The sequence below is a fragment of the Mastacembelus armatus genome, chromosome 10 (assembly GCF_900324485.2).
Source record: "Mastacembelus armatus chromosome 10, fMasArm1.2, whole genome shotgun sequence".
Taxonomy (NCBI): domain Eukaryota; kingdom Metazoa; phylum Chordata; class Actinopteri; order Synbranchiformes; family Mastacembelidae; genus Mastacembelus; species Mastacembelus armatus.
This window is the reverse complement of record NC_046642.1, coordinates 5,457,211-5,482,551: the sequence shown is the minus strand read 5'-3', so window position 1 is coordinate 5,482,551 and position 25,341 is coordinate 5,457,211. Positions and strand designations below refer to the sequence as shown.

The 25,341-nt window shown below is 37.3% G+C and overlaps 2 protein-coding genes across 2 annotated transcripts; both read right to left on the bottom strand.

Annotated features, from left to right (window-relative positions):
• Positions 1–1,091: 1,091 nt before the first annotated feature.
• On the bottom strand, positions 1,092–16,726 carry gpm6aa (glycoprotein M6Aa). The gene is made up of 7 exons (XM_026331236.2): positions 16,434–16,726; positions 6,880–7,072; positions 6,525–6,681; positions 5,302–5,455; positions 4,888–4,964; positions 4,209–4,274; positions 1,092–3,117 (listed from the first exon to the last, which is right to left on the bottom strand). Exons 1-7 carry the CDS (start codon positions 16,468–16,470, stop codon positions 2,965–2,967), a joined length of 837 nt encoding a protein of 278 aa, XP_026187021.1. The 5' UTR covers positions 16,471–16,726; the 3' UTR covers positions 1,092–2,964.
• Positions 16,727–21,530: 4,804 nt separating this feature from the next.
• On the bottom strand, positions 21,531–25,143 carry spata4 (spermatogenesis associated 4). Its single transcript, XM_026330595.1, has 6 exons — positions 24,896–25,143; positions 24,287–24,416; positions 23,922–24,040; positions 22,989–23,209; positions 22,595–22,705; positions 21,531–21,954 (listed from the first exon to the last, which is right to left on the bottom strand). Exons 1-6 carry the CDS (start codon positions 24,994–24,996, stop codon positions 21,863–21,865), a joined length of 774 nt encoding a protein of 257 aa, XP_026186380.1. The 5' UTR covers positions 24,997–25,143; the 3' UTR covers positions 21,531–21,862.
• Positions 25,144–25,341: the final 198 nt, after the last annotated feature.

Sequence of the window (25,341 nt, the reverse complement as noted above, 5' to 3'; positions counted from 1 at the left end):
AAACAGGGTCACATAAGCTACAGAGAGGCAGCAGGGCAATACCTGTCTTTTGGATGTGGTGTTAATCAGCTAATTCTGGAGAGGTTTACCTTCATGTGATTCTGCAACACCTTTGTTACCACCAGTGATGCAGTGTCTATTCTGTTACCTATGTCAGATTAATTTTTAGGCATATTGAAAACTTTAATCGTAGTATGTGTAGCTTGCACTAACTATATTTGGTTATATCCAATCATGTTGGATCTTGCATTTTGAAGCAAGACTGTCTGGCTCTCAAGAAATTCCTTAAATGTAAATATATTATTGAGGTCGAAGCCATATGTAAGATGTGTGATGGAGTTCTGTCTGGCACCATGGTGCAAAGTGTAATGTTGGATGTGATTTATTACCTGAATGGGTGGAGCAATGGCTTGGAGTAGGAGGCCAAACTCAACCCTGCATGCCAATGCTAGCCCCACAGTAGTGTATGTCTTTCATATTTTCTGTACACATTGGTTTAGCATGAGTATTAAAAACATGTTGATTTGATTTGTCCAGTACTTGTTGGATTTTTTTATTTTTAAAGGCCAAGCTTCCTCCATAAAATCATCCATGTTGATGTTGTAGTTGAAGATACAAGCTATAATAGATTCTGCGACTTTACAAGCACAACTTTGGATTTTGCCTTTATATGTTTTCTTTATTGTTGGCTATTTACCACCAAACAAATTAGTTCAAGCCTGATTTGTAAATAACAATTACCATAATTCAATCTTTCCATACATTTTGGAGCACTGTGCAGTACTGACAAAAGGACAAAATAATTCATGGGTATTTACTTTCATACTGTACACTGATAGGTATTCACATTTTTCACATTTTCAGACTCTATTTGAAAGGAGTAAGAAGAAAGGGAGACATCTACTGGTACAAGTCTATTTTCCTCCTGATAAAGATCAATTTGCCATTTTCTTTTAAAATAGTAATTCATCATCTGTAAGACCAATAATCTATATATTGTCATGACTCACCTGACAGTTAACAGCTATTACAAAATCTACAACAGGGCCTACTTGCCATCTGAACAAAATGGACACGAGAGACATGAAGTATTTATTTAACAATTACACAAGTGATCTTTATTTACGCAAGCAAATTTGATCATACAGGTCAAATAAGCCACTTCAAGCTGTTGGCACATGAATGTACAAAACATATTCAATTTAAAGCCTGCTACTAAGCATTTGTATTGAAAGTACAAAAGACTAATATGAGGAGAAAGCTGAAAGCATATTTTACAGATTATTACGGAGTTAGCAATGTTGTTACAAGTATTAGTTTTAAGACATGAATGAGAGCTCATCACAAACTAAATAGACACAACTCAAAGACAGTCTCTCATATCAGTAGCATAATGCGGTAAGCGTGGGTTAAGTACTGCACATATTAACAAAGGGTTGATCCAACAAGACAGTCAAAAGTGTAAAAATAAAAGTGAAATAAAGCAACTTTTGAGTCATAAAGACTATATTAATGCATGTCCATGCCACAAAAACATCTAAAATTCACAGTCTTTACTAACAGTACAGTTATCCAACTCTGGGTTGAACACCAATGCACTTACATCTAGAGAGAGCACAGAAATGGTCAAATAAGTGCATGAAACTAGCTTTTTTGAAATACTGACAAAACAAATGTTGCCAGGCAGTGAGCTAACAGGCTGTTGTATGGCATCAGAATGTTTAAGCAATACATTTACTGTCATGAACAAAATCACTGTGACACACACTTTTCTCACATCTGTTAGTTCCACCAAGGAGTGCCGTTACACCAAGTTTTTTATTGTCAGGGTTTCTTTTCATTTGAGACTGATAGACACTGACCCACAGTGATCTCTTCTTATTCTCACATTTAACTGTCCTCAAATGTTAGTGCTTAACATATAGGTATGCTTTGATATATCAGTATATACAGTGCAGAGTTCTGCAAATCAGGAGTTGAGTATATATAAAGTTCCACTTTCAGGAAAGTAAAAGGGATTATGAAAGCTTGTTTACATGTGCTTTTGTGGCTTGTGACTCAAAGACAATGGCATCATTCACAGTCCTGAAATACATTTAATGAAAAGTTTATTATAAAATAATCAATAAATTATCTTTAATTGACTAATGCCATCTTTGACATCTATCAAAGTAATTGCTTCCTGTTTTACAGGCTTGAAATATCTAGTACACATTTGTTTTTCTTGAATGATTTGGTTTTTATTGTCTTTTTGCTACTGTATATTGTCAAATAGAAAAACAAATTGAATTACTTTCATGTGAAAATGTGTTTAATTCCAGGGAATACTAATATGACAAAGACATACGCTGCTTTATAGTTGCATTGTGAGATTTAAAATATTTTTAAAAATAACCACCCCTTCACATACAGTACATAGATTTGAACATGAAATCTCCATACACACACACACGACATGAGAAATGTGCTTGAAAACCCTTGTAAGCCCCTGTTGACCCCCTCAGAAATCAGCAAAAATAAATTATGCATAAAAGCAGAATGCATCAAATAAAAATTAAGAAAAACAATCAATTCTATGCAAACTATTAAAGTTATTTTTAAAAAAAAGCAAAAATACTACTGCTACGTTTGATTCTACAACCACACTAAAACTACTATCAGCACTAAACAACTCATATTTAAGAATAATATAACTGCCATAATGATAATCATAACATCATCCATGAGAGAGGTAAAGGGGCTTTTTTTTTCATCTGAAATGCTGTTTGTGACTAGGGAGGTTTTTGTGACGACCCCCCTAGACCACATTGTCATATGACGCACCAGTGACATCAGCGGTAGTGAGGGCCCTAGGCGCCATCCGCCCCCCCTCGGGAGGGGATGGTAGAGAGAGACAGATAGAAAGACAGGAGAGAGGGGGAGGGAGAGAGGCTGGAGTGGCAGGGCCAGGCCTCACGTTGGGCTTTATGTGTAGGCATTGAGACGCTCCTTGGAGCGAGTGGAGTGAATGTCGTGAAGCTCTTGTTCCTCCTTTGACTTGATGTCCTCATACTTCTGCATCCGGCAGGCGTCCTTCACGTAGGCCCAGTTGGCAGACAGAACCATCAAATAGTGGATCTGTGAAATGTAGAAAATAGTGTTACACAAGTAAAATGTGTATTAAAAAAAACAAATCATATAAAACCTGGCTTTTATGGTTTGTCCTCATATGTGTTCAGTCATAATTAATTGTAAAAACAGCATCACTTTCAGAGTAAAATCCAAAATAGCTGAGGATAGACTGTATGGTTGCACCAGTTGTCCAGCAGATGGCAGACTGATGCTAAATGTAATCTTGAACTTGCATTACCAGGAGACATAAGGCTATAATGAATTCATTGTTGTTTAAAGACTGATGTTGTAAATCACCTTCTCTTTTCACAAGAAATGACAGTTTCAAAGGTTTGTGATGCTTTGTTTCTGAGATGCACACCAAGCATTTTAACATTATTTTGTTTCGTTTTGTTTTTTTTTTTTTTCACTTTTTCTTCAATGTTAAATCTGATGCATTTGTAAAATGATTTAGTAGTCATTAGTTTTCTGGCTTTCATGCTGTGTTGAGGTCAGCTCAGTACTGCTGCATCAGTGTAACTGTGATGAATTTTCACCATAACAAACAAGGATACTGGGAAAAGATTTCTGCTGCAATTTTGCACCATCATCTTTGACTAGTAAACACCTTCTGTTTCTCAGAAAATGGCTCCTCACAAATTACGGAGTGATGTTTGCAACAATCTCTGAGCCTTTCTTCTCCTTGTTTCCATGACAACACCATGACATGCCTGGCGCTTCCGAAAGAGAGAGGGAGGGAGACAAACGCTGTCTTTTTTTTTTTTTTTTTTACTGCGCCAAAATGCCTTTTCTACTGTCTGCAGCTATTCTCTTGCAGCCAAAAACATCACAGGCTGGTAAAAAAGCAGCAACAACAAAACACTGTTATTTCCCAGCTACATTTTCTCCACACAATAACCTTTGTTTTTAAAAACTGTTACCAAACACTAACCACAAAATCTGTTCTTCATTTGAATAAGAAATAAATAAAAAAAAATAAAATACAATACAGCCGGTGTAAGTGCCATCTGTGGCACTTCAAAAATAAATGCCACAGAAATGGTTTCTTCTGTTTTGAGCTTTCATCTTTAGAGAGACAGGTGCAAGTGGTATCTCACCATAGCAATAACTGCAGCTCCTGCTCCAGCGAGGGCACAAATAAACAGGTGGAATGTCATATCCAGCTGTAGCAAAAACAAATCACAGCACACATTAGTCCTGCGTGCTTCCTTTATGTCTCTATCAATCTGTTTATCTATCTGTGTGTCTGTGTGTATGTACCAAATATTTGAAAAAATATTAATAATAATAACACATTTGGGCTCTACTATTCAACATTTATTATATTAGTCCAGTTTTTTTTTATAATACATACATGCATGTTTTACTGTAAATAATGACACTATGTTCCATCATACTCCATAGTGACATTTACAGCTATCTGGCACAACTTATGTCTTCCACTTTTTGCCTTTAAACATTTCCACCAGAGCAGCTGAGTGAAGAGGCTTCAAGGCAGTGTTTTTTTGTGGCTATAAAAGTGTGGTGGATTTGTATGTTTGCTTGTTGCACCATTGTGGGTGGTGTTTTTTTTCTTTCTTACATCTCATAAAAGTTCAGGCGCTTAGTTGTTGGCATTAAAACTGGCAAACTGTTCATGATCTTACTATATAATTACTATTAATTGTCTTACATTAGACATCCCCCTAGCACAAACGTACAGACCTTGCAAAATGATATTCATGTCATCTATAGTGATAACCAGTGTTTGAAACCCAAAAGTTGGCTTTGCCTTACCTCGTTAGATTCACACATCTTGTAGAATTTCTCTGATCCAGCACACACCGTTTTTGCCTCAGCGATTGGCACAATACCTGAAAGAAGGTAGTTTATTTATAAAAGATGTATAAATACCAGCGTGAAGTGCTATGCAATTTTAAAAAAGCAAACCGAGAAGAACAGTGTGCAAAAATTGGCAGTGGGTTTATACTATGTGCTAATACAAACCAATATAACCAATGTGTAATACATTCAATTGTATGCATAGTCATACATGGGTAACATACAGTCCTCTAATGTGATGGTGGCAGCACAAATGGTTGTTGACACAGTAACAGTGTTTGTGGCTGCTGGTGGTTAATGGACTGAAAGATTTGACACAAATTAAAAATAATGGGGGAGTGGCAATGGAGACAGACTATACATCCTTACCATACTGGCGTGGGTCCAGGCAGAGAGTTGCCCCCTCCAGCAAGGTAGTGTTTTGGCAAATATTCCAGATGTTGAAATATATAAAGACTGGGAGAGATGTAAAAGCAGTCACTCCAAGCCAAGCCAGCATGAAGATATATGTCAGCATGATGAACTGAAAGAGGAAAATGGGATAACAGGTCACATCCAGACACCGGCGATAAACACTTTAATGTAATTTATAAAACTGAACTTTCTTAGTTTTTGAGTCACATTATCACAAATTTAATTTAGGTTTTCAGTATCCTGATCTTCTACTACTACTACTGATTTGATGTGTAGTTCTGAGGCATTATAGAGGACCACAAGGGTCTTGGGGTATACAAATAGACTGGAAACTGTGACCCTTAGGTTATAAAAGTGTCCCCACATCACAAAATAGCCCTGTGGTCCACTTGCCCATTTCTGGAGGCTATTTATTTTGAGTATTTTTAGGCATAAGATTAGCACACACTGACTTAATAAACCCATTGAGCACAAATACCACTGCATTTTTTTTTTTTTTTTTTTTGCCACTATGGATTTTTAGATTTCTTAAGTAATTATTTCCCAGAGATAATCTCATCAGCAATGCTGTGGGTTCTGTGATATGGTATGCATGAAAATTATCCTATTTTCTTTATTACTCTTATGGCAGTATAATAAAATTATATTGATTTATGTTTTTAATGTAACTACAGAGCAGTTGTAACACACTACTGTGGCTCTATTCAAGGTAATCTATATTAACACATAATAGCATTAGGAAAAGACAGATTTACTTGTGCATTATATAATGCAAAAGAAAACATAAAAAAGAGGAAAAGTAATGGGTGTGTTGTCTGTTTTGACCAGGTCCTAAATGTCCTAAATGTTAACTTGACTGTTATACAAAATTAGCTAAATCTGTAATTTATAATATTTAAGCTAAATTTATTTTAAACTTTTAAATTTAGTTTAACCAACTCAACTTATGCCCAGGTTAGAAAATATTTAGCATTTAGTTGTAATTTAAAAAACACCTATTGTCAGGTTAACAAAAACAGTAATTTGATGAAAATTAATAAACTGTGATCTTGCTGTGCCTGAAAAGTGACACCCATATAAACCGTAACCTCCAGTATGGATATGATAATATCAATAGACAATAGATATAACATGGCCAAGATCTAAACTATAAGTATCTAACAAAATGGTGGTCCTACCCAAGCGCTGACGCAACGTCCACAGGTAGTGATCTTGAAGTCTCCATACAGGTCTTTAATGGCTCCACTGGTGAAGAAGCCCTCCACCATGAGCAGGATGCCGTAGACAAAGAAAGCTGATGCGATGCCATAGATCACATACTTGATAATGTCGATCCTAAAGCACAATTAGTAAACAACTTAAACAATACTATATTACAATTTAATTTCTAAAATCTGAGACCCTGTGTGAAGTTGTCCCGCAAAAATATCTATACAGGAACAGGATGTTTAATTGTGGGTTAAGTAATGCTATTGTTTTTTTTTTTCAACAACAAAGCAACCCTTAAAGCCCATTTAATCCTTTCCTACTCACATGGTGAAAACATCCAGTGCATCCACAGGGCTCCGCACCACCTCAAAGTAGTTCTGGAGGATTGTGACAGTGCCGGACAGAGCCTCATGTCCGCAGCCGCAGAACAGAGCCACACCGGCATATAGCAAGATGGTGGCTATGAGAGATGGGTATGGGATTCCACCCAGGCATTTGATGCAGCATTCCAGGCATCCTATACACACACAGAGATCAAACTTATGACCCAACAAAGACAAGAAGTGGTTAGACCTCTCTACTAAAACTAGAATGGGCACCTTATATAAATATTTTAACAAAATGATTAAGATTTTATATTAAGAAAATTCACAGTTCACAGCTGGAATGCAGCCATGCATGCATAGTGTAACACAATACAATAATATGACAAAGTCGGGCTACACTATATCTCCATGATAAATCTAAAGCTGTTTTCTATTTCCAAATCCACAAAATGGAGTACTCTTTAATGGCCACTTCCAGTTTTACCTATGCAGTTATGCAGGATCACATTTTTCATGTATACTAGATTTGTGCATCATATTCATTCTGTCAGTGTTTCAGCCCTACAGAGGATGTTGACATTTTATTCAGCATTAAAAACTCAGGCTGAGCTTTACATGGTGATCCTGACCTTTACCCTCATTCTTCTTTCCCCAGCTTACTGTCCCTAGGGGGCCCTAAGGTGACTAATCCCTGCTCTACTCCAACTTCAATGTCCTTTCTCACAGATTTCTCACAGAGAAGCAAAGTCAGTAAATACTCATGCAAACGTGTTTGTATGAACTCTTTAGATTTATGAAGCTCCATATCAGGTTTGTGAAAGTGTTTGTCTGTGAACGTGTGAGAGAATGTGTGTGTAGTTACTGAGTCAGTCATTTTTCAGAGTAACTACAGTGGAAGTGGAGTTTTTTTTCTGTAGGAGAACAGAACATAACCAGACTTCAGAGGATTGCACAATACAATGCAGGCTCTTAACCACACAGTCATATTTTTCACAAAGCCAAGCCCATTATAAATCAATTTGTAACTCTAAATCTACAGCTTACTGCAGTATAGAGCGGCATACTTAATATACATACATATGCAAACTGCAAATTAATACATGTATGTAAAATGCACAGATGCAGTTCCATGAAAATTTCTATTAATTGGTTAAGTCATGATTATGGCCTGTGATTCCTCTGCAATCATACAGCTGTCCTTGTCCATGAAAGAGACTCACATTCAAATATTTCTCGATTGTTCTTCATAGATGTTTCCAGCACAATTGCTGGTTTTCACCTATATTCCACAGCAAGAACTATAGTATATATCCCTCCTCCTTCTCAGCTCTCTGCTTTTGACTCTGATACAAGCCTGATTGGAATACCAAGTAGCTGCTCCGCCTGCTGGGCTGTGCAGAATGCTCACATGCATGTTGCAGCTCTGATCTTTGCTAGGCTTTGCTAGATTGTCTGCATCCAACCAATTGTAGAATTTTTGTTCTTCCTTCCTATTTTGTCCATGAAATTTATGCTGAAAATATACATAATCTCTTAAATTGTGCAGCTTTTAACACTTCATATTTACCCAGGTCAGCTAGAGTTTTTGCTCATTTGAAATAGTACATAATCTACATCCACTCCAGTGGTTTCATACCATTTCAGACCTTCATTCATGGGACTCTGACAATCGGCAATAGGTTTAAATGGCTGGTCTCCCTCCTGTCTGTTAGATGAATTGAGAAAATTGCTCCAATTCACTAACTGAAGTTGAATGGTTAGTGTAGTTTTGATCTCAGTCATTGTTAAATATTGCAAAGTATATTGCGTTGCACAGTTGTTAGTGCATTGTTAGAATATGTTGGTACAGCTCCCAAAGAATCAAAGGTAGGCTTATGTAAAAACTAGCTTCTAAGTGTGATTATTTAGTGGTGGGTTTTACTTACAGTGTTCTGTAAAGGCCTGCTGAGGTTTTTACCTGGCTTCAGACAGACTATTTGTACAGAATACTGCTACTGATGTAGTACCAAAAATAAAGTATTTGCCACTAGACAATTTTTCAGAGTTTGAAAATCCTATATTATAGTATTATAAAGTGTTCAAAGTGATGGATGTAAAGTTTCCACCATGAATACATCCCCTTGTGTTGATTTAACATGTGATGGTTTTCACTTTGATTGCCTGCTAAGACAGAGTGTGACTCTGTCCTCAGTGCTTCCTACAGACTCATCAGCTTACATTACCTTATCATTTCAGGAAGTAGGCAATCTTGATGTAAGTTTGTTTACTGACAAGGCAAAACGGAGATCTGGGTCAGTGCATCTGTTTAAGCTGTAGCAATTTTTACTTTTGTCTGAATGTTATAATGTATGTGAGCCAAATCTGTTTTTGCTTTTATAAAGCACCAATAATTTTCTCAATTTATCAACCAACATAGCTTGATATTTAATCAGCAAATTTTTTTGCAGTAGTCGGATTCAAATTCAAGCTGGGACGATTTATTGTTAGAGAAAAAATTCATATTTTTTTCCTTTTATCCACTTTTGAGACATGCTTGTTAGATTTGGTGATGTAAATGTTTGGAGTCTTATGTTGTATGTGAAGGAAAATGTGCAGTAATATGAAAGATTTATGTATATGCCTCAATCAAGCCTTATTACCACTGCATTATTTACATTCCATGCACAGATTAGGAGCCAGCATCTTGCTGTTCTTCATTTAAAATGTATTTAACCCCCACCCCCACCGCGGTGTATACCGGTACCCATCGTATAAGTAGAGTGCGGTCATTACTGCTAAATACATACCCAAAATATGGATCTGCATTAAGGTCTGTGAGCTAAAACCAATTATTATTGTCTGTGTGACTTGACTGAAAGAAAGTGTTGTTTCCATGGTAACAGCTGAAGATGAAGTTACAGGGTAAGATGGAAGCATTAGTGAATGGATGTAACACGAGTGATGTTTTATTGATCGTCTGCTTTTAATTTCATGCAGAGGAACCTCCTCGAACCCAGAAAAGAGATGTATATTAGAGAAGAGCAAGATTAAACGATCATGTGAAATACAGGTGCAAATTACTAGTGAGGGGTAAGTTTAGTATATCATAGTATAACTGAAAAAAAAATTGATGAGTCTAACAGTATGTAACAGAAACATCTAATGTCTTTATTCACTGTACTTTGACTCATGTTTTATTGTGTTTTTTCACAAATTTAAATAAAACTTGGTCATGCTAAAATAGCTTTACAGCTTTTGAGACAAGTAAGTAATGTGTTTCGGGTGTGATGTGTTTCTGACGTCAAGTGTTGTGTCACCACCACTGCTTTCAACAAAACCTCATCTCATACCAGCGCATCCTCTCATTTCCTCTATCTCTTTATTGATCCTATCTCACTACAAGATAGAGCCGTTGGAAAATGGCAAGTGGTGGGTGCAAATTGACTCGGAGAGCTGTGGGTGCTTGATAATTCAGCTGCACAGTACAGCACAGCACAAGGCTCTCACATTCATTATTCATGCTTTTTGCTTAGCCTAACACTACCTGCAATGAAAATAAAAGATCTGCTGCTTAATGAAGAGTTGCAAGTATTTAAAGTGATCTTGCTTGCAGGTGTAGTACTACTCACATACAAATTATTGACTGAAATTGCTTTATTGTTTGTATTATTACAATCTGGGGGGCATCTCCAAAGCACTGAATATCCATAAGCTTAACATTTTTTAAAAATGAAAGCAATCCATCATTCAGAAATGTTTTTTGTTCCTTTATCTGTCAATGCATAATTTTAGTGTTAAACAAATTTGATTTGCCAACATTAGCACTGATTAGTCTTCATGAATTTTGAACAAAGACAAAGGATTTCAGGAGATGGTAAGGGTTTAAATATTTTATCCTCCACACAAAAAAGCCTCTGTTCAAAAACTAAACAAAGGCGTAGCCTCCATGACCCCAAACATCATGATCCAATCAACAGAAGGCGTCTCCCTAATAGAAAGAGAAAGGATGACCCCCCTCCTTAGGCCCCTCCCACCTCCTACTTCTCCTCCATCTGTCACTGTCATATCCAACAGGCAAACACACACTGACTGTCACTGATCCAGTCAATGTTCACATGATGAACAAAGTTATATTTAAACAATACATAGAGCCAAACATTATTTTTCTAACTTTCCTAAAGTTCCTTAGTTTACTTCTGCTTAGATTTGAATTTTTATGGCTTTGACCAGCTCACAGCATTTCTAGTGCTAGTCTAGTGCAAACTAATTGAAGCAGTCAGTATACTTATTACCTAGCCTATTGGCTTTTTTTCTTTATACTCCATTTGATCTGTTTATAGGATCTATTTTACTGCATCATGTTTAAAAGCTTAAAGCACCACAACTGTAATTCCAGCACTTAAGCTAAAAGTGCTGCATTGCTATAGATGCCTGCATTTAGTTTCTATCCATCTATCCATCTATCCATCTTTTGAGGTCACATAGTAATATTACTGTGTTTTTGTTTTGCTTATAGCCACAGAAAATTAATAAGATGCAGTGTTGGAGAAGGAAATAAATTAAAGGGATGACATGACAATTATTGCATTTTATATATGGTGCATTTTACTCTTACTTACACTACAAGACTTCCTATCAGATATTTTTTCCACATTCAAATAGTTATGAGTTTCTTGTTACCAGAAGTTTTGTATGGGGGTGGTATGGCAGTGAGCCTGGTCCTGGAAAGAGAGAAAAAGTGAGATCCCAGTTGGGGGATGGTACGTCTGTATGAGTCTAATGGGCGTATACATGTCACATTGCGTTCCTATATTTAATGTGCAGCCCCCCTTACCCTGAAGCGAGCAGGTTTTTTGTTTTTTTCAACTCCCACACGCCCCCATCTCCTCTGCGCATGTTTAATCAACCAGTATGGTTGCCATGTCAACCCTGGTGCAAAATCTGAGAATAGACTGGGTGCTTCAGAGCCGTGACCCAGTTACTGTATGTCAACAAATTCAGTGGGACAATAGTGAATGAGACACATTACACAGATAACCCCTCTGGGCAAAAAGGACGTTACAGGCCAGGTCCAAATTCTCAAGCCACTGATTTCCTCTATTTTTCGCTGAGAGATGGAGGAGTCTGAAGATGACTGCGTGACTGCTGGGCAGGGATGTGTCTTTTTTCTGTGCCAAGTTCACTGCAGGAATTGTGGGGGCAAATGTCAAAACTCTGAGAAGAGACGAGGGCTGTTCTTTTATTTCAATTTGTACATTTTAACTTTGATGGGCTCAGATGAGCCTAAATGTCTTGATAGGCAACATTATAATTGGCTACTGTCAAAGAATGTACGGATTTAAACATCAGCTTCCATGTAGGTAATGGTAGTGTTTTCAGTATCTTTTTCAACTTTAATCTTTTACTTGGTTATAGTTTCCAAATAAGCCTAAACAATACCAGCACTGTAGTCCTACTATTAATACACGTCAATGCAACTACAGCAGCATTATAATTTTATATATATATATTATTTATTTATTTTAAGAATTGTCCTTGCAAGGACCCATTGTATATTTCTGGGAACAGTTTTAAAGACAATCCCCCCCCCCCCCCACCTCTGGTATCTAAACATTTAACAAGCCATTCCTGTGAAAGCACTGTGAAATTCTGCAGACGTTCTCCAGTAATTACCTCAGCAAATTTCATAAGAACAATTGGTGGAACTCCCTTGACCCCTTTGGGGCTTGGACAAGTTAGGACTCAGAACAATGAGCAATAGATCAATTTAAATATTTGAAGTTTTTTAATGCAGGATCCCAAACTGCACTGAATGAGAGGAAAAATATCAACCTGGAAATGAGGGAATACATACAAAAACACAATGTTTAGCAGTAAGAATAAACATGAGCTATAAAAATAGCCAATTATATACCCTATTAAAATTTACAGTTGTAAAAGTCATTAAGTCAGGTATATTAGTTTAACTGCAGCATCTATTGCAGCTTCTTGTGAATTTACGATTTTGTAACTTTAATGCAAATTTGACATTTTTGTGGTAGTTGTAAATTTGAAGTGCATGAATCAACAAACCATTAAAAATACAACAAAACTGTCTATTGCTTCGCTGCTGTGACAAAAAATGCTCTGTCCTGTGTAGAGTGACAAATACTGTATCAGATGCTCAAACTGTAACAGCTTGCCATGTTAGTGGCCTGATCAACCTGATCAAACAGAAGGACAAATGGTGCCTTGCAGAGTAGATTGTTGGCTCAGGTAGTGCTAACAGGTGTCTCTCAGTCCTTCCATTCAGTGGCAGTAAACACAATTGATGAAAGCTACTTTCAGAATATTACACATCTTATCTTCATTTGCAGAATGTCTTTGCAAAACTTTATCCATTTCAGTCCTGTGTTCATATTAGTGGAACCCTGCTTTATTAACTGTAGGACACTGGTTTGCTCCCTGTTGGCCCTGTGGTACATAGTGTGCACTGCTACATTTGGCAGCTGAAGTAAACAGTGCCCACCTGGTGCGCCTGACTCATGATCAGAGATTTGAAGCCTCAGTAGAGGAAGACAGAAGGCTATTAGCTGCTGTGAGTGCACTCATTGACACCTACTCCTCTTCTGAGGGGGAAGTACCTATTTATTAGCTTGTCGCAATTAGCTTGGGTGATGTCTAGCATGTTTCATCAGCAAAATATATTGACTTGTCCTTTAACAATGTGTGATTTATTTAATAGATATTAAATATAGTATATTGTTTACCATGAAAGCCACTTTAAATCTCAAAACAGAGTTGCCTGCATGCAATTCATACTTAATTCTTATGGCTGGACAGAAATACTGTGATGGTTGAGAGCAATGTTTTCTTTAATATCAATAGTCACCAGTCTTCAAACTCTGTTAGGTGGGCAATTGCTTGCTTTCGGCCAATATCACCGAAGCCAGTCATCAACTGTTTTAAGCTATCCTTGATCATTTATTAATGAATAAAATGTAATCATGCATCATAATAAACAGTCTAATGAATAAATGAAATATCACTTATTCATTAGCCTGTTTATTATCATGCATGATCATATTGTTTTGACTTTCTGGTTGTAGGTTTAATCTTTCCTGAAAATGAGCAATGATTTTTGCAGACCATTACAGAATTTTACAAAACCATAGGTACAAATTCAAAGTGACATTGAACAAAACCTACAGTCCATGTTCCTCATGCTTCATCAGAGCAATAATTTAAGTCATTTGTAGTCTTCAGTAACCAGTAGAGCAGCTGTCAGTTTTAAAGTGAGCCACTTTATAAAAGACCATGTAAATTAGGTGATCAGTAAGCTCTGCTACTTTTTATCTAATTTATATAGCTTTATATTGTTTAATGCTTTATTAACGAGAATATTTTTAGAATAATTGGCGTGAACTGCAGGAATAAGCTGAAAATCATAACTAGCTGGAAATGGGCAGCATCTTACCATGTAACCTGGGACCCTAACAAAAGTTTTTTTCAGCTTTTGGGTCTCCAGTTGTGTAGTTTTGATGCATTTGTTTGTTTGTTTGCTCATTGCTGAAGACTTGGATTGTCTCGACAATAGTGCACATGATTAAATATTTAAAATGATAGTGCTTACCATACAATGTGTTGTGGTCATAAAAAAAAAAACAAATTACTGAAGAGTCAAGGTGAAATCATTGAACGCAAATTATTTAAGTAAGTTGCTCAAAGAAAACAAATCGGTTTCGGTGTCTGACATGCAATAATTCATTGAAGGCTTGGCACTGTAGTGGTCATGGGCCTGCGAGTAGCCGCCTATATTTGTAAGGAAGCCTGGACCAGATTGGAGGTCGGCCTAGGTAAGAAGCTGGTCATTTGCTTTTTAATAAGCTCTTTTAATGGCAGGGACATTATGGTAGTAATACACTGTAAACATCAGCTGCAGTATGTGTGTTGTTTTTTTTTTTGTTCACTGTTTTTTCTGAACCCCTTTTCCCTCCCAGAATTTTAAGCTCCAAGCCATCATTTCCAACCATCAAACCTTAACAATGGACAAGGTAAAAAACAACTGGATCATTTGCCAAAGAAAAGACTTTTGTATTTCTGAAATGGGGTGTGCTTGCCAGTTAGTTAATTTCAGGCTGACCAAGTGTGCAACATACAGTATGTGTGCACTAAGTAATTACATGGTCTTTACAAACCTCTGCTTTGCCCAAACAAATGGACATGGTATACAGACATGCATGCATAGCTTGCATGACTGCATCTTTCAGTTGAATGAGCATTTGTGCAAGTGGGCAAGGCTGACAGAATTTGCTTTCCGAAAATGAAATGTCTGAATACATACCAAGTAATGGCAACCATGAAGTATTACAAAATCTGTAAGGTAGTGGTGCATATGCCAAACATTATAAATTGTCATGGGAATTGCACCCTCATAAATAATCTTGCAGAAATTATGTCAATGACTTTAATCATCAGGCAACAAAAGAGAATTTAAATGCTTTTAGATGTGGATAAATAACATTACTCAGACATTCTTTCTTTATAATATAAGATAGTGGTTCTTCCATTTTCTCAAATCACTTTATTTTTCTTACACTCTTTCTCCCCCCCACCACTGTATCATCTTCTCATCCTGAATCTACATTAGTAATTTTTCTTCTGCTTCCCACACTCAGACACACCAAACTATTCCTGTGTTACTGAAATGTCATCAGCAGGAGTGGGTGAAAGAGAATAGAGAATGACTACACAGCCAGTGCCATGGCAACTGCTTCAGCTCATGTGTGTCCCTGCGACACAAACATGAAGCCATGCCTGTCATATGAAGTAAATCTGAGAGGCAGGTAGACGGGAGAAGCAGACACAAAGGTGTTGTTTATGTGACATATCATCCAGTTTGTCTCTGCTCATGTGTCATTTCAGGATGACTTTAGAAATACCTCTTTTCAAGATGTTGTTGTCCACTAGAAAATAAACATAACACTCTCGACCCTTGCTACCTTTGCTTTTGTAAGCCCTAACCGTTCACCTCATCACTCATGCAGACAAAAGGTGGTAGTAGTCAGGGTGTGTGTGAAGTATAAATAGACATTCCATTTTGCACAATGCAGATTTTTTCCCCTCTTAAATGAGCCAAAATAACCTCTGCTCCTGCTTCAGTCCCAGTATGAATGTTGTAAAGCATTGCTGCAAAATATGTCTGGGTCTTTGGACACAAAGGATAGAACATGGGAGCTGATGGATTACCGAGTATAGAAGCTTGGTTTGGTTCTTCACTCTTAATGTTTCCCTCTTAGTCACTGCGACAAGCATGAAAGCTTTATCAAACAAATAAAGACAGTCCAGCCCTCACTGAAGCAGTTCACACCCCTCCTGCTACCCAAACAACACATACAGACATGCACTCTTTGGAGTGCTGACACTCAATGGACAAAGGAATTACCACGAACAGCTGCTCTGCTGTTTGGAAAGCAGAAAGGCTAACATTTGTGCATTTGTATCTGCCCAGGCACTACTCTCAGAATAATGAGACATCCATGTCAGATTTACTTAAAGAGATCTACTCAAACATGCAAGAAATACTTTTCTTACCTTTCTGGGTCTGCCCCTCATCCATGTCTTCTTCCATTGTGCTGATGCTTTTTTAGAACACAAAGCAGAGTGTAAAAAATGTCTGTTTGGGTTGCAGGTTTAACACTTAATTTGTCTTAGAGGATAGTCCACAAAGCACTTCCACTTCTTTTCTACTTTCTCTGGATGTCCCCACTGAATGCTGCCTGTCAGCAGTGGTTTCTGTCAAGCATTCGAGTGATGCAAATGATCACTGAGGCTTTGTGGTGCTGTCCATTGCGAGCTGCCGTGGCAAGTGCTGAAAACCTCCTTAGTCCCTGGTGGAGGAGGAGGAGGAGGAGAGTAGGGGGACTGGATGGAGCGAAGGGTGGTCTCTATGGTAGGCAGAAAAGCGTTTGTGTGACACAGGGGTATGCAGTTGAAAAGGTCTGTGAAAAATGGTGGATTAAAGCACTGAAAGTAGATTTTATGTACAAACTGAGCATTATCTCATTTCCTTCTACTTGTGCAATGTTTAGACGGGGTTGTTCACAAGTGTGGGTCATTACTACATGCCTGCCACCCCCCAAACACCCCTGGCTTTTAGACCGAATGGTTAAGCCCATTGCCCCCCTTCCAGCAGTAGCATTGCTGCATTAACTGAAACTCTCCTTAAATAAGGGAGGGGGACATCTGATTTCAAAATGGGATTTTGCTAATCTTATTAGTCATACAGATTCAATTATATGATCACTGAGGAGGTGTCATCTGATTCTTATCATGTGAATGCACACTGTATGTTTAGACAGACACTGCATACAAGTTGCTGGCCGCTGGTAGTGAATTTAAGATTAATCTAATGGATTAATTGTCAAGAAGTTGACATTTTTGGAGACATGAAACTTTTTGGATATCCCCTGAAATGTTAATATTTCTACACCCTGCAAACAGCCTTCTATGTTAAATTTAATATGGGGCCAAGCCATAAGGAGTCATTGAGCTGTATTAAACTCCTGTGGGATGTAATCTGCAATATAAATAAAATCTGACTTGGCTTTGAAGTACAAACAAATGGATGGATGGATTTATGATCAGACCAGGTGGATTAGATGAAACTTTAATGATCCCTGTGGGAAAATGGAACTTCTGCAGCAGCAGAGAACTGGAACACAGTCTGGAAGAAGGCAAATAAAGAGCTCTGAGAATGACACAGTAAACACAAGTGAGCACATTGATGCGAACAAATTGTAAAAAATAAGGTGTGGAAGGATGCATGTAAAGACCAGTTTGTCACTGAACAGATGGACTGTAGGTTTTAGAGTGTTTGTTTTACCCATAAGAACTAGTACAAGTAACGGCAGTTTTAATGAAGCATAAACATGGTCAAAATTGTGTCTTTAGTCATAGCAGTGACAGCTGCATCTGTAGACCTTCTAGGCCAGTATCTTCATTATGGTCTTTATAATTGTGATAATGTTTCAAAAATAATGTAATGATTTATTTGTGTTAAAGTATTGAGAGAGAGAGAGAGATATTTACTGTTTTATGTACTTTTTATATTCTTGTTTTTAGTTATTCTAATGCTAAGCACTTTAGTCAGTTATTGCTGTCTGTTAAAGTGCTTTATAAATAAATAAATAAAGGTTGAATTTGGCTTGGCTGTTTTAATAGTCAGTTTTGCTACATATAACCTACAAGATGACTTCACAAATGTAGTGTGTGTTGACTTTTCTACGTATAGAAATTACCAAGTACTTGGCAGTGTGTCCTGTTTTACGTGAGCTGTTCCATTTCTTCTTTGTTTTATGTTTTTTGTTTTTTTACTTTAAAGGAACTTCCTGTTTCCATTGTCTTTTCTACTGCAAGTCTAATTCTAGCAGGTTTTCTCATGCCTGAGGGAGACGATACAGGCTTCTAGCATCTGAAGGGTACTCCAGGCATTGCTTTCACTGAACACAGGTTTTTAAGATACATTATTCTTCTGCATAGCAACCTGTTACTACTAGGCTGGTGAAATGTATTGGGCTTACTTGATATTTCCCATGCCTCCCATCATTAGTTGCCAAGTAACAACTTAATTACAAGCCTGTAACTGTGTTCTCTTCATGCAGTTTTCCAATTTTGATTGGATATCTCTAAATTTTTATTTTACATTTTGAGTGTATGCTTTTAAATAAATAGTGTATAATTTAATAATATAATTTTATATACAGTTAATATCATTGTCAAAGTGTTTTGTTAAATGCTGAATCACGGTTTGATTTATGGAATAATTTCTTTAGGATTTGTTTTGTTATTGTATGCACATGGTTCATAAAAATAATAGTTGGCATTTAATTAGCTTTAGTCTCCTTGGATTTTGAAAATTAACCACCAGGAAAATCTGCTTGTTACTGATGCATTATAACTGAACTGAAAATATGGAAACAAAATAAAGCTGTTCATTAGTGGATACTAAAAAAAATATGCATAAACATCAGAATCTGACAAGCACATGACTTTTCACATTTTTCAATTTGTGTGAATGCCAACATTCAGACACACATAGTGCTCCACCCCTGGCCTAGATAACACGAACACACTCTGGCTTACAGTGGCTTTGTTAAAAGGGGTGGAGGAGGGGTTAGGCTTTTCTTCTAGGGGAATCCTTAGCTTACAACGCCTCACAATACACAGACTATTTGTGTTCCTGTCTGTACTTCCAACAAGGTGCTGGCCACGACACTCAAGTGATTCTGTTATATCCCCTTGACTTCACCATTACAACTTGCTTCGTAGACAGGAGAAATTGGCAGATGTTAAAATACTTTCTTTGGGCGTTTTATGTGTCCTTGGTTTCCTGAATTTACCTTCAGGAATTAATAAAATCTCACCTCATCATCTCAGTTCCCTGGCATCTGAAATTTTCATCAGAAATGTTATTTTGTACATGGATGTCAGTTTATCACCCTAAATGAATGTGCTTGTATATTTTTGTATGCATCCATATGCAGCGCGAACTCCTACAGCTTCTGCCTGTGCTCATGACCGAGAGAAGGAGCCAAAGAAGCTCACTGTAAGCTTATTAATGTCTCCTGGTTGCTCTCCAGTATGGGCTTGCTAGTTGCCATGGTAACCAGGCCCTAGATAATGTTCAGTAAGAGAGATGTGTAGATGTAGAATGAATATAAATATTATCCTGTAAATCTGGTCAGTGATTTTTATGTGAAACAGCCCAATTCACTGATAATTATTACTAATTTCATTAGAATTTACTGCACATAGTAAAAAGCCTGTATTTTACAGTACGTTTATTATTTTGTTCATGTTTTGATTCTGATTGTAAGGACAATCTGGATTTTCAGTATAAACATATCCTTCCAAATGTGAAGCTCACCACTGAATAGTGCAAATTTTGATGCTCATCACCCAGTGCCTGCAGAAATCAACAGGCGAGGGTGCTGTTCGTTTTAAGTGCGGATGTGTGTTCACGCCCAGTCAAGCTGAGGGAAATCAAAAGACACTGAAAGATTAAGGAGGTCAGGTTTTTACAGCTCCACTGAGGGAGGCAGAGAAAGAGACTTTACCATTCATTGACTACCATGGAAACAGGATGGGCTCTTTTCACGGAGACCAGGAGATATATTGTAGGCTGGTGGGTTTGTTTAAATGTCAGATATCCACGCTTACTTTCAATTTAAAAGATGGATAGATCGTTTCTTTTCTTTTCATGAAACATTTTACCATTTAGTTGATATTTTAGCATAAGCTATTTTTTTTTTAAGTTGACCCAATTGCTGCTTTACACAGCCGCATAAGCCTGAATTCTATTGTATCACTGTGACTATAATAAATCTCATGGTCATCTGTATCTAACAGTCTGTTGAGGCAGTGGAGATCATATCATTACAGCATTGTCCTATCCTTCATTTGAAAACCCTTGCTGTTAGACCACATGAGAAGCCAGGCAGTCAGCCAGAAACACTTATCTTGTCATCTGTTTTTCACTTGCTTCACAGCTCAAATGTCCTCTTCACTGAGCAATGATCACGATCACAGAAGAGGCTCACACTCACTGACAAGAAATCACTTTATTTTACAGAAAATCAAAACACTTTTGGCCAGTTGGCCTTCATCAGTGTTGCAGTAGCACAATGTAGCTGTGTAAGTAAAGTAACATTCTGGTGATTCCTCTTTAGATAGTATCTTCCACCTGGTTGGGGAATCATGAATGAAACACTAGTTCAGTGGAAGAATAAAAGATTTCTTGTCATTGAGTGTAGTCCTTTTCTGTGATCACTGGTTGATATTATTAGGGTAATGCACCAGGTTTTCTGAGCATGGTGGAGATTGCATATGTACACTGAGCATTAATGGATGCTTGGAGATTTGGGGTCAACAGGAAAATCTCAGTATAAGTGAATCTGAGTAGCTTTTGCACCAGAAATACTGTTGATCACACAGAAGATCATATAGTTTGTTGTTCCTAGATCATTGTTTGCCATCTACCAACCACAGGTCTCAAAGATTGCTTGCGGTAAAGTGGTATAAATTTTTTTTAAGAGTATCAATTTGTGAAGGCTGAATCACTTTTCAGTTAAAGGCCAGTGTATTATTAATGCCAATGTCAAAATAAACTATTTTCCTTGATAGTCACTTGAAACCTGTATGTTGTACATGCGATACATTAGCTATTTAAATGTTTAAAATAGCTTTAGGAGTAACTATGAAGCTTTAAGCTAATTAGTGACAGTAGTTAATTCTACAAACACTGAATGGCCAAAGTAAATGCTCCGTAAGCACCAAAAACAAAGTACATTTAGAAATTAATGCACTTGCTGATTTTATCTGTTTGCTTGTCTTTCAGGATTTGATAGGACCAATTAACTATACAACCTTAAGATTTAATAGGCAATCTAAAGTTACTGTTGTCCATAAGGTAAAGTGCATCTTGTTTTCTTGCAAGTTGCAAGAAGCACCACTGAATAAAACCATCAGACAGACTTTCAACCGAACAGTGGGCCAGTATAAGGCTCATACTGACTAATTAAACATACAACTGTGTTTACTAGGATAGAAACTTTTTGTGCACAGTATGTACATAGAAAGTGACTTGACCCAGCCCTGTAGTGATCCAAGAAATGCAGCAAAACAAATAGGTTACATTTGTAATGTATAGACAGATGTATTTGGTCTTTTTGTTAACAGTGCGTCTACAGAAGAGAATAATAGTCCAAAATATTTTGAGAAAAACACTACTCATGCTGCCACCTGCTGGTGCAAACATGGTTAACCTAAACATGATGGTAGTAGCACTTTACGTAGGACAAAACAAAAAATGTTATCTGTATTTCAAAACCAATTATACCCCAGTGAACACTTGTATTAAATAATAGTCACAATAGACTTTGCTTTGAATTGTTCTGGGAAATGTACCAGTACATCAAGTGACGGCATAATATGCACAGACTAAAGATCTTCATCAGTTTCCTTTAATATTGCACCAGACAGCGTCTGATGGGCTGATGCACCTTTATCTCCTTAAAGGAATCAGCAGCTGCTGTCCACCTCAATGAGTATGATGCTAGAAAAACAGAAAACATAGTGGTTAAGAGCAATTACTATTATCTTTATCAGTAAATCAAATATATTTGGTTCACAAGTGTGAATCCAAGGGACAAAGTAACAAAAAACAGTAACTTTCTATCTATTTGTGATTAGAATTCATCATGACAATTGTTGATTTTAGAGAGAAATCCACATGTACTGCACATGCTGCCTCTGAGGGGAGTAAATGTCACTTTTCTAGTGTTCCCCACAGAGAAAATATAAACAAGAGCACCAGTAATTTGAATGAAGATTTTCTGAAAGCAACTGAAACCAGCGAGCACATTTAATCTATGTATCTTTTTCAAACTAAATTTGGACATACTGGGAACAGATGCACAATAGGACATTGATAATGTTTTTTGTCTGTCTGCTAAACTGCTTCCAACAGCTGAACCTCAGCTCTTCCACCACTGAAACACAGACGGAATAGCCAGTTCCTCACAACATAAAAGAGCAATTAGCTATAAATGTACTCTGTCTAGTTTCAGCATATTCTGTCACAATTTGCCAAAATCATCGTGATCAGTTGACTGGAATATGTATTTGAGCACATTTATAGGATTAGTATTCTCTGTTAATTACTGTTGAGACAGAATATAAGACTTGATACTTACTTGATGTTGTGCCTCCAGCTGAAGGCTTGTCAGACAACTCATTACTGTGGCTGGATGGCACTTGTTTTTTGCTTGCTAGATGACGCAGATTAGGTTTCACTTTAAAACGTCCTGTCACCAAAACAAAAACATTGTCACATTCAGTGAAATATGGCTTCTGAACTACATACTATTCTGGCCATGCTGCAGATGAAGCACCTCTTATTCTCAGTTTTGCATGCCAATAATATGTCAGTTTTGTCAGTATAGTCAGTGAGTCTTGTATCATTGCATCACAACATTGTCTTAATGAAGTTCATCAGTGTGACGGAAGACAAAAAAAAAAGTAGAAAAATGATAGTGCCATCCTATATTTGGCCACACGGAATGTCAGTATCACCCCCAGGTGACCCACCAGGGTTGAGGGTTCTCTCTGCAGCTTTGTGCTCCAGGTGCCTGTGTAGGATGACTTCAGCCTTCCTCTGGTTTGTGCTGATATCGGGATCTGCCATGATCTCTGTTATCCTCAGGTTGTTCTTAATGGCTTTGGAGGCAGTGGAGCGGGCCAGTGTGGGGAGACACTCTTGGTACTCTTGGTCAGTGAAGTCTGACTCTGGGCCCCCAGCATTCCTGATGCTGAGAATGGAGACTCATGAGATTATTGTACAGGAATTTGTTGCTATATTTGCATTTGTTTTGAATTTATGTTTGGATAACTTTTTGTTGTGCTGGTTACTACTTGGTGAGTATGCATACAGTTGTGTTTGCAGCTCAGTGTGGTTGGAGTACACTGTGGAATGTTTTATGCTTTTTTAAATTTTTTATTTGCCACACACTATAAGGCTTTGACCCAGTTATGGTCAGTGTGCTGTACCAGAATCCTTCTATTCAAGGTTGGTACCAGTTTTCTCTGATCTACCCAGGAACCTAAGTATTAAATTAAATTTGACGATAAAACAATTAACTCTGTGGCAGTGTTCCAGAAACACTGGACATTTGCATGTCAGACACCTGAGACACACCTTAATGGAAAAAAGTGTAACTAATGCCCCTAAAAAGTTTATTGATACTGGGAAAATGTACCTCATTCCCCATGTATAATGCACTAATATCAACCTAAACAGTAAGAAATACACAAAATAGAATTAAACAATATTATTTACAGATAGAAGATATCTATAGTATATAGCATGTGCCAACAGCATTGGCTTCTTGTCACCTCCAGGTAAATGCTGGACACTGTGTAAACATCCTGTATGTCTGATAAAGGAAAGAAACTAGCTGATGAATTCTTTCTTTGCCCCAAACTATATTCATCTCCTTTTGTGCCCTCTCAGTGCCTCCTCACCTCTGATTAGTTAAAATAGTATAAAGCTCATGGACCAAGGCCTCAGCTGCTCCTGGTTTACAGTGAATGGTTCCATCAACAACCTCCTTCATCAGCTGCAGATTGTGTTTCTGTAAAGACTGGGATGATAAACAGTTTCAGTAATTAATATAAAATAAGTGTTTCCTGATCAGTCGAAAACATGTAAAGAAAATATCACAACAGGCTTTTGGTGTAGATTGCTTCATATATTTTGACATTTAAGAATTTGTGCTGTTGTGTGTTGATTTGTACACATGATAAAATGCTATAGACTTCTCTGAAATGTGTTTAAACCACAAGCCAACTGAATGGGACACATTTTATTGATGTTTTCCTCCTCTTACCCGCTCTATCCTGCTCCAGTTTTTCTGCTTGGCAGAAAGTGATGTTCCTTTGTCATAAAAATGGTCTGGAAAGGCTTGGGGGTAGTAATGAGAAAATATCTCTGCCACAAGGTACCCATTGGAAAGATTTCTGAAAAAGCAGAGATAAGAGTTAGTATAGCAGCTCTACAGGTGAAATTTAGTTTGAACAATTTGTTCTCTTGACATATATATATGTTGTTGTTTTGGTTTAGTCCTGCAATAATTTTTTTTTTTTCATTTCTGTGGATTTTTAATTATTTGTTCCCCTTTCCTAAAGGAAGGTCCTTCCATGGTTCTCTGGTTTTGGGCCCCCTTGACCCCTAGGTCCCTGTTCAATAATGTATACATGAGTTACCATTGAAATTTCCTGTGTTAAAACCCATTAGCTTCAGGTCAAGATACATTTATCAGATATAAGATAAAAAGGTGATTTTCTTAGGTAACCTATGTTTTAACTAACGCTAATGACATTTCAGTCAGCTAGCACACTAACATTATTCTCTTACCTACACGTCTTTTTAGTAGCCTGATGTTAAATAAATACATTTAAAAAATATTTTAGGTAGGTAATTGACTAAACATTTTTACCTGCGTACATTCTTCGGATAAAATGACAAGTCGAGGCTCTGCAGCCACTTAACGACTTCTCTTGGCAGTCCTGTCTTTTTGGGGCACTGTGCGTAATTCATGCTGTTCTCAGTCTAATGAAATCCTAAAACTAATCATGTTTTGTCATTAATCCATGCTAAGCCCTAATCACTTCGCCTAGTTTCCTCTGGGGTAAATTGCAACCTGCGTTTGACGCACTGGACTTTTTTTGTTTGTATTTCCATGGAAACGACGCACCGCTTTGTGCGGGTCCTGCGGCAGCACCTTGGGCAGCACACACACTGCGATGGCACTTTGCTGCCCTCTAGAGGATGTGGTATTGATATGGCATTATATGGCGGATAGGCCATAAATCTATTCACCATACCTGTGTATATGAAATCATAGGGCTTTAATTTAAATTCCTCAATTAAGCGTGTCTAATC

Excerpts from the sequence above, each read along its gene's own strand:
- gpm6aa (XM_026331236.2), bottom strand. The coding sequence starts at position 16,470 with ATGGAAGAAGACATGGATGAGGGGCAGACCCAGAAAG. Across the intron at positions 6,682-6,879 it reads GCACTGGATGTTTTCACCAT|GATCGACATTATCAAGTATG; the intron begins GTGAGTAGGAAA and ends ATTGTGCTTTAG. Across the intron at positions 4,275-4,887 it reads AGATGTGTGAATCTAACGAG|CTGGATATGACATTCCACCT; the intron begins GTAAGGCAAAGC and ends TTTTTGCTACAG.
- spata4 (XM_026330595.1), bottom strand. The coding sequence starts at position 24,996 with ATGAATTACGCACAGTGCCCCAAAAAGACAGGACTGCCAAGAGAAGTC. Across the intron at positions 24,041-24,286 it reads ACTGGAGCAGGATAGAGCGG|TCTTTACAGAAACACAATCT; the intron begins GTAAGAGGAGGA and ends TTATCATCCCAG. Across the intron at positions 22,706-22,988 it reads AGAGAGAACCCTCAACCCTG|GACGTTTTAAAGTGAAACCT; the intron begins GTGGGTCACCTG and ends TTTTGGTGACAG.